This window comes from Pollicipes pollicipes, unplaced genomic scaffold (genome assembly GCF_011947565.3).
Source record: "Pollicipes pollicipes isolate AB1234 unplaced genomic scaffold, Ppol_2.1 Scaffold_4295;HRSCAF=5057_pilon_pilon_pilon, whole genome shotgun sequence".
NCBI lineage: Eukaryota > Metazoa > Arthropoda > Thecostraca > Pollicipedomorpha > Pollicipedidae > Pollicipes > Pollicipes pollicipes.
In genome coordinates this window covers 20,112,580-20,129,194 of record NW_023596461.1, presented here as the reverse complement: position 1 = coordinate 20,129,194, position 16,615 = coordinate 20,112,580, and the positions used below count along the sequence as shown (strand labels likewise).

General features: G+C 53.5%; 1 protein-coding gene across 1 annotated transcript in view; it reads right to left on the bottom strand.

Moving 5' to 3' along the window:
- Positions 1–14,968, bottom strand: part of LOC119096450 (polyunsaturated fatty acid 5-lipoxygenase-like) — a 28,978-nt gene extending 14,010 nt beyond the window's left edge. Inside the window, 2 exon segments of the mRNA XM_037219357.1 lie at positions 7,725–8,265; positions 14,861–14,968. Coding sequence (XP_037075252.1) covers positions 7,725–8,231 — 507 coding nt within the window. The 5' untranslated portion in view covers positions 8,232–8,265; positions 14,861–14,968.
- Positions 14,969–16,615: the final 1,647 nt, after the last annotated feature.

The window sequence follows — 16,615 nt, the reverse complement described above, 5'->3', positions numbered from 1 at the left end:
GCCTGGCTTCCTTGTCTACACAGGCGGTAATTACTGACGCATCAAATGCGCAACGATTGTTGATGTAGAAACAGGCCATGGTGGTAAGTGAGGTCATCCATGTATGCCGTGCCGTGTCGTCCATTTATGCGTGACGAACATACAATATACGATCAGGATAACAGTGCCCCTTCGTATAATACATGTATGTGTTGTTTTGTATTGAATCTTTACCTATCCCTGCGGTAAGTCTTTTCAGGAGTAGCGTCATCACGTACACGGTACAACACAGAAGGTCGGGAAGAAATGCGCCAAGGATGTAATATCAACAATAGTGGAAACAACCCACGGGAGAGAGAAAAAAATTAAAATACGCATAGAAAGAGAAAAAAACTCAGCGTAGTTTCCCAAAAGTCTATGCAACCAAGAACAGAACGAGCAGCTCTCATGAACGCAAGAAACGCGAACGGCGTCGGACGCTCAGTGGCGGCCGGAGGCATCTAATTCCACGAGGCGGCAGCATAGTGACGACACTCCCTTTGCGTGGTCGATAATTTGCACCTCGGCAGCTCCAGAGCTCCGGCCTCGGGTGAGTGGACGACCAGGCGAGACACCGCAGATCGGGGGACAAACATGCGACGAATCGTCTCCCCCCCCCCCCCTCCCAAGTAATTTACAAAAATTGACGCCCCTGGTCCAAAGAGTTTTCAACCCGACGTTTTAGTGATTCTAAGTCTTGAGGGTCAAGCGGCGAGTGACCGGGCACCTGGGAGTCGTCAGCGCATGCCATCGATCGACAGGCCAAGAAGTGACAGTGAAGGCCGTTCGTAAACAGGCTGAAAAGGATCGGTCCGGTGATAGACCCTTGCGGCAGCCCGAAACGGGCCGGCACAGTCGCCGTACCACCCCTCGCCAGCTGGTGAGAGCTAAACCATCGCTCGTCATCGCCTGGCGGTCTCCGGCTGCTGAGATAGCTGCAGAATCATTTTGGGTCGATCACGTACTGTCCTAGTTTGTTTACGAGGGCTCTATGGCCAACGCTGCCGAAGGCTTTGCTAAGATCGACGGCGTCAACTCAGAAAATCTTGCCGCGTCCTGAGTTTTGGCTGATCCACTCGACGGCACCGAGCACGGCGTCCTCAGTACATTAGCAAGGCCTGTAAAAGTATTAATAGCAAAATGAAATCTCGTGGTTACAAAGATACCGAACGAGTTGTTCACGGACAATTTTCTCAGTAATTTTAGACAAGTAAGACAGAAGGGAGATCGGGCGATAGTCAGAGGGCTCGTGCACGTCGCCCTTTGCTTTGTAGACGGTGACTCCCTCGGCAGTTTTCCGCACTTCGGGGACATTGTCCTCCGTTACAGACGCGTTGGCAATGCGCAGCAGATGGGACCAATCACTGTGAAGCGGCGCTGAACTGTCCTCAACGGCACCTCGTGCAAACCGACCGCTCCAGATGAGTTCATGGGTCTCCCAGCTCATGCCAGTTCCGGTAGGGTGACTGGACAGAGCTGGAATGCCGCCGACACAACGATACGGGTCCGGATCAGCTGTGACGCCATCACTCAGGTCGGCAGCGATTCGGGAGCCCACCGACGAGAGCTAGTTGAAACGGTCCGCTCTGGTACGTTGTTCAGCCTCATTGGTGACTTGGGCTGTAGGTTGTAGGCTGAGACAGAGCGCTTCAGGTAGAACCTCTTCGGCGCTAGAAATCACGGTCGTTGGAAGTCAAGAGCAAGCGGCTGAGAAAATCTCGGCGAGCTCGGACTAGCCGATCCTGACCGAGTTCCTGCGACGGAAGAAGTCAGCTTGAGACTTCGGCGTGCGTAGGTCTAGCCAGGCCTGGTGCGCTTCGTCTCGCTTGGACATGGCCTGGCGCAGCTCAGGACTGTCTGTGAGCCATGGGCAGCCCCGTCGGAGGCACAGTATGGTACGGGCTGGGCAGTGCCAATCATGACTGCCCACCATGTCCTCGTGAAGATTTTGAAGATTTTGACAATTTTGTTAGCGTCATCGTTGGTTTCGAGAGAGAACCAATCGGCCAGCAGCATGTCCAACCAAACTGCGTTCCAGTCTGCGTGTCCCCAGTTCAGAGCGGCCTTCTTTGTGGGAAGCTTCCTGAGCCGGCCGGTAGGGGCGCTGGCGACGATTGGCTGGTGATCACCAATAGCGGTTATGAGCACCTCTGCTCCGTACATCGGGGTCTTGACGTTCGTTATGATGTGACCTAGTGCTGTCGGAGTCGGCAGCAGATTCACCGGCTCACCGGTCATCTGGATCAGGCTTAGCTCAGATAGAGTAACGTTGTTGCGCCGTACGTCAGCAGCCTCTGCGTTGGAGATGTTTATATTCAGGTCACCAAGAACGTCGGTTTTTCTCTGACCAGGACTTCTTGTAGCTGCTCTTGTAGCTCCTCCACGGCCTGATAGGCGGAGCCGGCGGGGGCAAAAGAAGCCTCCCACAGTAGGAGCCTGCCGCCTCAGTCAATCAAACACACACACACACACACACACACACACACACACACACACACACACACACACACACACACACACACACACACACACACATATATATATATATATATATATATATATATATATATATATATATATATACATATGTAAAATATGGGCAAGGCCCTGAACATGATCACCTCGACGTCTCATTGCCGTAGAGATTTTGCTGCAGCATTTGATAATATCCAACGTGTTTTTGGCCGCGCTAAATGTGAATGACATGGCTTGAGTGGTAAAGATTCCTGCCCAAAGTTGCATTGCTACTCTTGCTTGCACGCAATAACACAAGCGTTGCGGAGATGGTTATGAGGTGGGACACGGACAGTGGTAGAGGGAAAATGTGGACCATATGAAAGTTTACATGTGGTATTTATTCTGTGCTGTAGCATGATTTCTGTCCATTTGAGCATAGAAAACGCCAGATAAGGGCATGCGTTTGGTTTTTGTATACGGGTTATGACAGTGCGGCGATTGTGGTGCATCCGAATGCCATTTACGCCCACGCACAGTAAAACGAACTGGTGAGACCTGTCATGACTTGAAATATGCAAGGATGTTCTAAGCGGGGAAGGTTAAAACACCAGCGACTATGTCATGCTATGTCCATAACAACGGATATGGGACTATTGGTAAATTAGCTTAGACCGGAAACATCATGAGAATACACCGGTCAATGCCTTTGCCAGTCATGGGTGCATGATAGCCATATGAGAAGTCAGTCTGATTATCATTCAGGGACTCTTATCAACACAGTTTGTGTCAGTGTACTCCAAACATTTATCAGGGTAGGATGCATAGCATTTCCTTGCTTTCATCTGACGCTGTCCATATAACGTTTTCTAGACAAGTGGAAAGTGACGTTCAGATAATGAACAGATCATGGTACCACGAACGCTAGAAAAACCCCACAACTCGGCAGGGAAACATGTCCTCGATTTGAATTGCTTGCTGCCGCCCCCCCCCCCCCCCTCACCTGAATACACCTTTGGGTGAGCATCATTGACGTCGCTAACGATGTTAGAAAAACGATACAAAATGAAGTGAAGGGAATGGAGAATGGAACGTTAAAGAGCAAGAAATCAGGGCACAGTTCCCCGACGGCTAAACCCAAAATGGGCACCCATCGCAGCTCTGACCTGTCCAATAGGCTGTGGTCCTCTCTGCGCGTGCGAATTTGCTATTTCCGGGCATGGTATGTGCACCTGCATCTATTTCAATAGTAGAGGCCTTCGCTAAGCTTCACCAGCGAAATTTACCGCATGCCGCAGCAGCGGCGCAGCCAAAAGGAAAGTTGGAGCATTGCTGACCGCCCCCCCCCCCCCCATCCCGTGGAGGTTTCTTGGAGCCGAAATACATCAGCTGGGGGGGGGGGGGGGCAGTTAAAATGCTTGCAGGGCCCTCAAAACATCCAAAGACGAGTTACCAACGCATTAAAATACAGTCCGAAACCTGAAAAAAACTACCATAAAAAGCCACCTAACGGATGAAGAAGATATAACGCTCGGCTGAAAAGAGGCCATATGATCCCATCTGGCCCCTTCCCGGACGGATTCCTGGCTGCGTCAGTGTACCATAGGACGTTGACACTAGAGCGATCGTGCGGCAGGGGTTTTTGACCTGCTAAACGCTACATTGGTCAAGGCTGCATACACCCTTGCGGACCTTTTAAACTGGCCGATCTATATTTCAGCACATCTTCCAAAAAAAGGTACCCAATATCTAGGACGTGATTAATTTACTTGGGTCAACGACATAGGTCGACTTGTTGCCCCATGCGACTTAGCGAGTGGTAAAAATCGTACCACACTTAGCCGGAAAAGCATTCAGAACCTCGGTCGTTATTGAATTTTGCACTTTCGGTCTACGACCCCGGCGAAAAATGCAACAACGACTTCGGTTCGGAATACTACCATACCGGCTCCGTATCGTAGCGTATCCAAAAATACTATCTCTGTAAGCTGCTCAGCCCGGCTCATATGGACAGCGAAGTACCAAGACAGAACATAACTATACTTTTTGCGAACCAAGCAAAGTGCCTCCCACTCTTGTTGGTTCTGAATGCTCCCCTGGCAATTTATGCACCACTCATCACCAAAATGTGATCTATGCTAACGCAATCCATTATATTATTACACGCAGCAGTCAAACTTAGGCTGAGTATAGTCAAACGGCAGTGGGCGGCGCGAAAATGAACAGCCCATGACTATTTCTGACATGCTTAAAAACATTTCTGGATTCCTCTTTCGATGACGTAGACAGCTCAAGTATTGGAATTTCAAGGTGCAGTTGATGTCTACAAAAAAACAATCATGGCTCCCAAACGACAGCCCTAAGGCTGCGAAGGGCAAGGGGCTACAAACCACCGGGAAGCAGGATACGATCCATATCAGAATAAGGTTACCATGCCCACTGGGCGTGTATGTGGAAGAGGGACAAAACGGACACCGACTGATCCCTACAAATTTCCCTATGACAAACATTGTACAGTATTGTACACAGGGCGGGTTCCTGTGGATGCAGCTACCAAGCTCATTTAGTGTTCCTAACTTCTGCAGTTTCAGAAATCGTAAGAGGCTTCCCAAAGCGCACATTAAATGGACTGTGTCTGGAGGAATGCTACCGTGTAGCAGCGTGCGCACTACGTAGAAATATGTAACCCACAAATGTTTCTTGGTAGACACAATCCACTTTAAGAACAGATACGACTACCACGGGTGCCGGGATCAAAACGGCAAAGTTCAATTACTATTCATAACATGGGCTTTCAATCGGCCCAGCAGATTGAGCGTGTTTGCAAATCAATATCGTCCGTGTATACAACGCTACAGCACACCAGAACGCCTCGCAGCACAAAGGGTTTAAAACAGTGGAAGCTACGAATACTAGCCACTGAACTGAGGTGGCTGCTTGAGGGCGTGTAATTCCTTAACCGTTGCCATATATGCAAGAAAAATTATGCACTCGTGCCGCCTGGAGCAGGACCGGCCTGCTAGACGTGTCACCACAACGCTACCCGTGCGGATGTAGCAGGAGAGGGGGGAGGAGAAGGGGGCGGGGGGTCGCTGAGGATCGGTGTGCCAGTACCTGTGCGGGTCCATCCGAGATACGCTGAAGGTATGAATATCGGCGTTTTTTCTCAGACAGTTCCATTCTTCTCGCACTGCCGTTGATGTCGTCCTGTGGCAGCAGCGAGTCGAACTCAAAGAAGGAGTACATGCGGTTGGCGCCGATCCAGCGATGCACGGGAAAGATGGTGGCCGGCTGTCCCTGCGTCGTCACCGCAACACATTCTAACAGCCAGGCGTCGAACGGGCCGAACGCATCTCGCCACAGGTTGACGCGAGTGACCCGGCCTAAGAAGGGGTCGCACAGGCTGACGGTGCAGCTCGAGGCACGCTCGTTGACGTTGCGGAAGCTTCGGGCCAGCTTCACAGGCAGCGACGTGTGGCCTTTGGCGTCAACCAGCTGCAGGAAGACGTTGGAGTCCGTGCCGGCGCCGATGCGGTCTCCCGTCCACACGCGCACCTGGAAGATCCTGCTGAAGTCGGATGACAACGGTTCAGAGTCGACGGCGTCTCCGCCCAGGCAGCAGGCAGCGCGCAGACGACGTACCAATCGCTTGCGCAAGGGCCTCTTCTCACGAGTGCTGATGTCGGAGTGTCCATAGTCTCGCCTTGGGCATCCACTTTCCGTCATGGCCGAGACAGATCCGCGCTCCGTCTCGGAGCAGGTGCTTGCTGACTATGGCTGACTCACTGCCTCCCCTCGCTACTTATTTCGTGCCCGGATCCGATATGTTTGTCTTACCGCCTCCTTGGTCGGCTCGCGAATAGGCACGAACCGTCACACATCGGCGCCACTGGCGTCACCAAATTGGCCACGTCACTGCCCAAGTGGGAGCGTCAACACCGAAAAACGTCGCCGTGAGTTAGATCGATGAAAAGCTGCTGATTTAAGCTCATCATGACAAAGGCTTTCACATTAGCGCACATCATTAATAGTCAATCCTGGTGTGCCGCGCAGATGATCTCAAAGAAAACTACAGAAAAGTCACCACCGACTCTGCTGGACCACCGACGTTGAGGCTTGTGACTGCTACAAAAGCCCTAGCCCACCACTGTCTGATTAGTTAGCTTCCCGACACCGTTCCGTGACATTCATCACTACCGCTCTGAATTCTGAATGACAACGTCGCCACGCAGGTTGTTTGCAATTTGTTCTAGCGTGCAGTTAAGTAATATAAAACCCCCCTTAAGGAGGTCTGATTATCTTTTGGAATGGCCAAAAAGCAGTCTTCAATATAAGAATATATGGTGCTATTCGGGATACAACGATGACGTATGCCCGTTGGTCTCCGGTCTCACAGATCTCTGTTCACTGTACTAGTATAAATGAATATGTACTATCCGTGAACAAGGTACCTTGCGCAGGTAGGCACATGAGAACTAATCTAAGTAATGCTGCTAATCAATATCAGTTATCTGTGGTCCTCGCACTGACGCAATCACAGCTCCATATTCCTCAATGCCAATGCTCGGTTGTCCTCCAGCGTCCTCCCATGGAACTACCGACCGTTGGGTTGAAGAAATCCCCTGCCTCCAGACCAGTCATGCCATTGTGTTGTGCATCACATGCAACATTCCATGCATTCCACATTTCACACGTCATGCAACATTCCACATCCCATATAGCATGCCACACTTCATGCAATATTCCACATTCCCCGCAACTACACCTGGTTCCAGTCCATCTGCATGCAAGCTCGTCACACCTGTGTCTGCCCCTCTCCTGTGTGCAGCTTTTGTGGACAAATCTAGCCTCGCTTGTGTCTGCCCTTCCTCTGTGTACCGCTGCTACCGTAGCTTATTCCACCTATTTGCCCTGTAAGCCACGGTTTTTAAACAGATAACCCCACTCCAGGTTGCCCTTCCTCTGCGTGCTGCTGCTGTCGCAGCCAAGTTCACCCGTGCCTGAACTTCTGTTTACTGTTTTTAGCGTACTACGTGCACCACAGATGACCTTTGTGTGTCTTTTGCTATGCCCTGCAGCCGTCGATAAATTCACCTGTATATTAGCACGTCTTAGGTGCATCGCTCTGGGCCCAACCCGCCTGTTTTCGTCTCCTGTTGCAACCGCAAAACTCCCCTGTCCTTGTCCATCCCCTGGATTTCTCTCCGCTTAGTTCAACTTTCACTATGTCTTGTTGCTGTCGCTTAACTCACCTGTGCTGGTCCATCCTCGATACGCTGAGTGTATTCGTACGCCTCTTGCTTTTTGGCGAGCTCCCCCTGGCGGTTAGCCAGCATGTCCGGCTCGTCATCTTGCGGCAGACTGATGCCATGCTGCTTGATCCGGTACTCGGTGCTGGTCTGGATCCAGCGGTGCACCGGGAACACCCACTTAGAGTGCACCTGCCGGTCCTCCACCTCCACCAGGTCCAGGAACCAGGCGTCGCCGAGGCCGGCGCCGTCGCGGCGCAGCACGATGCTGTCCACGTCCTTCAGCTCCGGGTCGGCCGGGAACGGGTATTGGCAGACGGTGCCACGCTCCAGGTCGTTGAAAAGCCAGTGGTCCAGACGGCGAGGCGCAGTCACATGGCCAGCTGAGTCGCGCAGCTGCACGTAGACGTTGGCGTCGGTGCCGGCCGCCTTGCGGTCTCCTGTGTGTACGTGGATGACGAAGCGGTCGCGACTGAAGTACAGCGTCAGCTTGGGGACGACGTTGCCCATGGTGTCACCGCCGGCTGCTGCGCTTCGTCAGACTCTGTGGACAAACGGCAGGCGATGAGAGTTAGAGGGATAGAGAAGGAGAGGGAGAAAAGGCGGAAGATAGAGTGAGAGACTACAAAAGCAAAAACGAAAATGGTAACGGAAAAGGGTCAGGGGCGCGGATGGGTTGGGAGAAACTGGGAGCGGAGCAAGAGCGGGTGGGAGCGGGAGCGGGAGCGGGGGCGGGGGCGTGGGCGCAAGCGTGGGCGTGGGTGTGGGCGTGGGAGTTGGAGCGGGGCGTGGGTGTGGGCATGGGCGTGGGTGTGGGTGTGGGTGTGGGTATGGGTGTGGGCGTGGGCGTGGGCGTGGGAGTGGGCGTGGGTGTGGGTGTGGGTGTGGGTGTGGGTGTGGGTGTGGGTGTGGGTGTGGGTGTGGGTGTGGGTGTGTGCATGGGCATGGGCATGGACATGGGTATGGGCATGGGCGTGGGCGTGGACGTGGAATAGGGAGTGGACACGGGCGTGGGTAGGGACATGTGCAGGGGTGGGGTGGGGGGGATGTTGGGGCGAAAGCCGGAAATTTTTTCATAAATGTATCCAAGTACAGATTCCTTAACACGCGCTCGGGCGGGTGTAAAATTAACCCCCCAAAGGGTTTTCCAAAATGGTTTCCGAACGGCGAGGCGTGGCCCCACCAAATTCAGCAGAGCTGTAGACAAATGAATAGCAAATTGTCTAACATCAAAAATTTAGACATACCTTGTAAAGTCGCTGACCTATGGCAGGTCAAAATCAGGCCATGACTTCAGCGAGGGCACGTTCTAGGGAATCGTTCAATCCCATCAAATAACGGAGCGCTAAACAAAGCCAGACATCTCTGAGATACTTTCTTAGGCAACACAATAATTGAATAAAGAAATAGCCTTGACCTAGGGTCAGGCATGAAGGTCAGACCAAGGTCAAAACCAACCTGTTTTATTACTTCGGGGCTTGCTGTATGGGCTGGATTCTGGTGCTCCTTTCGAATATGTTGATTGCAGGAACCGCATTATACGCCTTTCATGGACTTCTTATAAATCAGAATAGGTCACTGACCTAAAATGACCCAGGCCAACGTTTTGTTTTTAGGAAAATTCTGCCTAGCGTAATATATGTCGCTTATCCAAATACATTTGGTTACTCAGCTCTCTTAGTTCCCGAGATCTATGGGGGGGGGGGGAGGAGAGAAACTGACCCCTTCCACCCGAGCAAAGGGTATCCAACCGGCCACCCGGGCGCGTTTTGAAAGGTCAAACAAGATCAATGACCTTAACTGGGCGTGTTACATTTTCATCTGAACAGTTGACTAGGTTCTAGGGGCCGTTTGGAGACCAATCTGGAATTTTACCTTCTTTGACATTATTTGACCCAAAGGTCGCGACCTAGGAACCTCAAGCTTTGACCTAAGAGAGTCCACGTACAGGTCAACACATTCTATTAATTTGGTGTCTCTAGTGTTTTAGTTCCCGAGATCTCAGGGGGGAGGGGGAGAGAAATCGACCCTCCGCCCGAGCGAAGGGTATCCAACCGGCCACCCGGGCGCGTGCTAAAAAAGAATTACCGGGATCAAAAAAGGTTTGTAAAATGTGTGCTACGAAGGGTTTTATTAGAGTTATTGACCTTCGCAATAGTGTTCTCGTTCACACAACACTCGGCCGGACCTGAACAGGTCAGATCCTCCACAGGTTCTGACCAGGACCTGAGGGTGCTTAGGTTATCGCCATGGTCCCATCCATGTATCGCAGCCCCGAGTTTGGAGCAGCTACAACCTTCGAACCTTCAATCCTCCGGTTTTTGCAGGTCACCATTGTAACAAGTACACTAGGAGAAAAATATTGCGTTACTTTAGAGCTCAGTGTTTTTGGTATTGGTCAGAGCATTTCAAGATCGTTGGTTCGAAGCTCGGAGATGTGAACTTTTCAGACTGTAATAAATGCAATAGCTACACGCCGAACATTTTCAGGTCCAGCAACGGTCCGAATATTTGTTTCGTCTGATGGAATGTATATTTTATTCCGTTTCACTTCATGGGAGAACACAGCAGTCAATATTTGAAGGACCGTGTTGGTTTGTTCGTCACTGAGCAACAAGCTGGTCCATCTGGCAGTCATGGGCTTGGTGGAGAAGTGAGTAGCCACTACCCGTTTTTCGAAAAATTCTCCTACAGAAAATAACGCTATTTCATGTATCCATTCAAGGAGAGCGCCGATGCAGGACCACCCGTTTCTGGTTCATTCCCCCAAAACATTCAACATAACTTCATATTGCACATTATGGTAACAGCTGGACAATACCCAGGATATTACGTCAATGGCTCAGGCGGGGCACGTTCTCAGCACTGACTGTTCAGGCATGACTGTTCACGATTCATCGAGTCACCATCCCACGTGAAATTGGAACTGCGCCCCCATTAGCAAATACGGCGGAAAGTTCCAGTGCTCACTCTGAATCATCTTCCATTCCGCTCTACGACCCCGCTCTGGCATATCTCGCATCTAAGGCGGATTGACCGCCCACTCTGCCGCCGGCACCCATTGCCGGATTGCCTCGGCCCGTCACGACCTCAGCGGGGCGTCCCGGCGGGAGCAGGTCCGCGTGCCCCCGCCACCCCCGAGCCCGCCGTCGCGCCGGCCGACCGTGGCCAATGGTAGGCGGTCCCGAGAGCCCGCCAAGGCCGGCACGGGCTCGACCGTCCCGGCCTCGGGAGCTGCACGCCTGTTTAGCGCACGGGCGACAATGCAAGGAGCGGGTGGCAGGCGGGAGCGCACGCAGCGCGGCCTGGCGGAGGACGGGCCGTGCGTGCGCCGGCCCGAGGCCGCTCGGCCCAACTCCGCAGCCCGTCCGTACACGTAGGTCAAAACAAGGACGGAAGACGGAGCCGCAGCCCGCAGGCTACAGACAGGCACTTTGCCCAAGCTTCGCGACGCGATCTGCATCGGTCGGTGACCTGGCCTTAGCATTAACCGTCTTGATAGTTGTGAGGCGGAAACAACGAGACCATGGCGCAGAGCGCCCTACCCTGGCAATGGGCCAATCAATGTCTGCCACCGCACCAATTTTGGCCGTGGACGTGATGCTCCACCGCACATCACATTACCAGGTGAATGCCGCTTACTGACAGGTGTCAGCGCGTCCAGTGCCGGTTGACAAATTATGGAAGGGGTTGGCTCCCCGTCGGTGGCTTCTTTCCTGCACAAAACACTTGTGCCTCTTTTAAATGGAAACATGTTTTCATTTCCCCAGAAGCTAGTTACTTTTTATGGTTAATCCACTTTATCGACCACATACAATCAAGGCTTAAGCGACACGGAGGGGTTAACACGCGCCCGGGTGGCCGGTTGGATACCCTTCGCTCGGGTAGGGGTCAATTTGGCCCCCTGACGTCTCAGGAACTAAGACAGCTCGAGCCACCAAATTTATCGGGCGCGTTGATCTGTACCTGAACTCACTTAGGTCAAAGTTTGAGATTCCTAGGTCGTGACTTAGGGTCACATAAGGTCAAACAAGGTCAAATTCCAGGTTGGTCTCCAAAGGGTCTCTAGAACCTAGATGACTGTTTTAGGCAAAAGGCCATACGTTCATTTAAGGTCAGTGACGTTGCTTGATCTTTTGAAGGTCATGGTGACCAAAATCAGACAACATTGCTTTGAGTTTTGCATTTGAATATACGACGAAGATTACGCTAGGTATTATGTTCCTAACAGAAAAATGTCAATCTGGGTAATTTTAGGTCAGTGAATTATTCCGCCCTTCAAGAGGTTCATGCAAGGTGCATAAGGCGGTTCCTGTTGATAAATTTGAATTTAGTTCTAGAAACTACCCCATACCGTAAGTCATAGAGCGAAACACAAGTTGTTTTTGGCCTCGATCTGACCTTTATGCCTGATCCTAGGTCACTGTAATTGTTTATTCAATTGTTGTGTTGCTCAAGAAAGTATCACAGAGATTTATGGCTTCGTCTAACACTCCGTTGTTGGATCAGATTGAACGATTCATTAGAAATTGCCTCCACAGAAACCATGGCCTGACTTTGACCTGCCATAGGTCAGCAACTTTACAGGGTCCATCTGAATTGTTGATACCAGGCGATCCGCTAATTAACTGTGCACAGTCATGCAAAATTTGGCGCAGCTAAGCCGCGCCGTTTGGAAACCAATCCGGAAAAACCTTCGGGGGATCAAGTTGACCCCCACCTGAGGGCGTGTCATGAGTTAGTGACGAGGCCTCTCCTGACTTGCCGTCTTACCAGTGTGTAAACTTTTCTAGTGCTAGAGCATAAGTGGCTGCGTCGGAAGCTGTGGCTTCCTGAGTCCGTCAGCGGTACATGGACACCGCGTTATAGCGCTGCTCGTAAACCTCTTACTATGGCCGTGGTCAGACCGGTGGCCGCATGCAAGGCCATCCGTAGCACAATTGCGCCATTCAAACGTATCACGACGATTGGTTCCATGAACCGAAATGGCAACCTAACGACATGTTTTATCGCAGGGTGTGAGCATGGTGTTTGAGTCAGTAATGTTCAGGAAGAGTGAGAGAGGAAATAGTTCGTTGCCGTTTTTCCACACGCGTGAATGACAAGAATTAAGGGTGCGTAAGATGCCAGTTTGTTTTTATGAAACTGACTTGGTTATCAGCTAACGCCGGGCGCCCACATACTACCCATGTGCGGCTCCTGCGGCGTTCAAACCCGGCCCCTCGCTCCAACGAAGGGCCACTGCTTCGCCCTCGACGAACGCAGTCCGAAACTCCGAAACCTCCGCCGTACTACTGGTGTCTGCCTTATAGCGATCCCGCGAGCACCGCCGTAGGGCTGGCGTCTTCGCGGCGGTGTCCGAGCGGGATGGCCCAGTCTGGCGTCTTCACGGCGGTGTTTCGGGCGGGATGGCCCAGTCTAGCATCTATGAGGCTGTATCCGGAGCGGGATGGCCCAGTCTGGCGTATTCACGGCGGTGTCCCGAGCGAGATGGCCCAGTCTCAGTGCGCATTATAATCGACCCGTCCTGTCAGGGCAGGCATGAAGTGTGTGCCAAGTCGCCTTGTCAACAGCCATTGGACGTCAGAGACGCTGTCGTTCTCTCGCACTGCGTCATAACCAGTTAGAGTTCGGCACCCTTCCCTACGCTATGTCCGCTTAGCATGTATGCACCAGAATACACAATGCCAATTCTTCACGATTTGTGTCGTCCATTCACGACACATGTTGTTTCCCGGATCACTCCACGCAAGTGAAAAACAAGATCGCCATCGCACCAAGCGCTAACCATCGTTGCAAGGCCGCCACAAATACCCAGCGCTGCCATAACACTGTCTGCAGCCTGGCCGGGCGGCTGAATGACCCAGACCTCTGATAATTGCCCGCTTGGGTGGCAGGATGACCCAGTCCTCTGGTCATGGCCCGCTCGGGCGGCTGAATGACCCGGTCCTCTGGTCATGGCCCGCTCGGGCGGCTGAATGACCCGGTCCTCTGACGATGGCCTGCCTGGGTGGCTGAATGACCCAGTCCTCTGACAACGGCCCTCTCGGACCACACGCGCCCCGTCCGCCGTATCTTGCCAGATGTGGGGGAATGCCGGCGGTGACGTCGACACTTCCGGGACGGGCAGCCAGTCCACCACGCTGTTCCGTCAGCCAACACGACGGCCGTGGTAGGTCTACTTGCGGGTTTTTATGACGTGAAGTTCAGCATGAATGATGATTTAGGGTTATGGCGTCGTGACTGTAAGCGCACGTGGCGCCCATCCAATCAAACAAAGAGCGCATGATCGTTTCGGCTATTTCGGGCAGTATCCATGGTCCGAGCGGCCGTTTATAGCCTGTCAGTTTGCTTTCAGTGCTGCGGCAGCGGGAGCACAAACCATAACAGTCGAGTTGCTCGTAAAGCTGAGCACCATCGATCGCTCTAGAAAGGCCTGCTACACGGCACGCTGCCCGCATAATAACGGGGGAGGTGACCAGCATTTACACATCTAAGACACAATGATAACGAGCACAGCGCTCTCCGATCCGCTCCCCGCGATAGCTTTCTTTACACCTGCTTAATTTTTCGCATTGTCGCACCGGGTGTTTCGAGGTGGTTTACAACGGTGGACCGGCGGGAGACTTGCCGATTGGAGAACAGCATGTGAGGTCTCGGCCTGACGCAACCTTTGCACTGCATCCCAGCAGCCGTTGTGGTGTGCTGAGTGGATCTAAGTCAAAACTCTGCACTCCGTCGCAGACCCAGACCGCACAACATGAAAACATTCCCCGACCTCCCGCACATTTGCATGGCGCGTATCGTGACATGGGTGGAAACGGCACAACATCATACAAGTCAACGTAGCACATCCTGCTGTTGATGGTAGGAGCTGGTACATGTTTTATTGCCCAAAACCACTATTTAAAGCCCATAGCATTGATCCTCAATCAGGTGGAATTCCCCAACCTCCATGTTCTCATTTTTATCGCATTTTTATCTCATATTCATTTAGTTCTCGTATATTTATATTTAATGATCTAGTTGAAAAATACAAGTGCATCCCAATCATTTCAAAAACCTTCAAGTCCATTTTAGAAGGCGGCTCAGGTCCAATCGACGTCACCCGAGGTGCGGCGCCCAGCCTATGCCTTTACCTCCCAGCCTCGTTGTCCGCGCTGCGCCGGCCGGTCTCTGCTCCGTCTGGAGTGCTCGGTGCCGGACGCCCCTGCACCCTGCACGGCCGCCCGCGCCGTTCTGACCACGCCCCACGTGCAGCGTCGCGCACCGGCCGCCGCCGCCGCCGCCGCCGCCGCCTCGGGCGACGGCAGGAGGGGAGGTGGGGAGGGGGGGGGGGGGAGATTGCGCTCGGCACGGCGCGAGGCGTGAGGCCGCGCGCTTCCCGTCCCTCCTCCCCCCCCCCCCCCCCAGCGGGGCACTATCGGCTGGCGGAGCGGAGCGTGACTTGGCCGTCGTGCGGCGCGGTCCGGTGGCCGTACGGACCGCCCCCTGCCCCTTCTGACCGGTCAGGCATACCAGCGGAGATTGCAGCTGTCTGGGTGGGATGGCCACGGATTGGTGGGCTGCGCACCCCTGCATCCGGCGGCTGCCGCCAGGGCGCGACCCACGGCTGATTTGCATACTGCCGAGCTGGAATGCAGAAGGTTCATGCTGCTGTCCGGACGGGCACACCGGCGGGTCAGTGCACTGTCCGGACGGGAACACCAACGGGTCAGTGGACTAGCCGGGCGGACACACCGGTGGGTCAGTGCACTGTTTGCAGGTATACTGGCGGGTCAGTGCGCTGTCCGGACGGGCACACCGACGGGTCAGTGCACTCTCCGGGCAAACACACCGGGAGATCAGTGCACTGTCCGGACAGACACACCGACGGGTCAGTGCACTGTCCGGACGGGCACACCGACGGGTCAGTGCACTGTCCGGACAGACACACCGGAGGGTCAGTGCACTGTCCGGCAGACACACCGGCGGGTCAGTGCACTGTCCGGCAGACCACCACCGGCGGGTCAGTGCACTGTCCGGCAAGAACACCGGGGGTCAGTGCACTGTCCGGCAGGACACACCGACGGGTCAGTGCACTGTCCGGGCAGAACACCAGCGGGTCAGGCACTGTCGGCAGACACAACGACGGGTCAGTGCCACTGTCCGGACGGGCACACCGACGGGTCAATGCACCTCTCCGGGCGGACACCACCGGGAGATTAGTGCACTGTCCGGCAGGACACACCGGGGGTCAGTGCACTGCCCAGGCAGACACACGACGGGTCAGTGCACTGTCCGGACGGGCACACCGACGGGTCAGTGCACTCTTCCGGGCGGACACACCGGCGGGTCAGTGCACTGTCCGGCGACACGCCGGCGCGTGAGCGGACAGACGTTGCGGAGACGACGGGACGGCGGGGCGGGCGGGGGATAGCGACCGATTCGCGAACAGTCTGAGCAAAGAAAACGACAGATCACGATTTGCGTTATCTGGCTTTGATCGCCGCGCTATCCGGACGCGCTCTCATAACGCCGACAGGAGGCCAGATGACCGAGACGAAACCTTCCATCAAATTGTTCCATCATTTCATTCCATCGAATCCTAAACAAAAAATGGGGTTTTTAACTCTCGCCTGCGAGGGAGCCTCGGAGGTGCCTCCAATTTTCCCAAAATAACGTCTAAACAGGTTGGACCACGGTGTTGAAGTTTTCAGTAACTGACTTTGCATCCTTAGGACGCATGCTTTTAAAATTTGCACTTTGTGACCTCGACGGTTTGTGATTTACGGCCTCTTTTCAATCACTCTTCCCCTCGTTAAGCCAAGGGCAGGGGCGTCACTTTGCCTTCTCGCAGGGGGGCCCAAGCCCGCCAATGACAGCATGACATTGTTTTTCCCAATGCTCCTCTG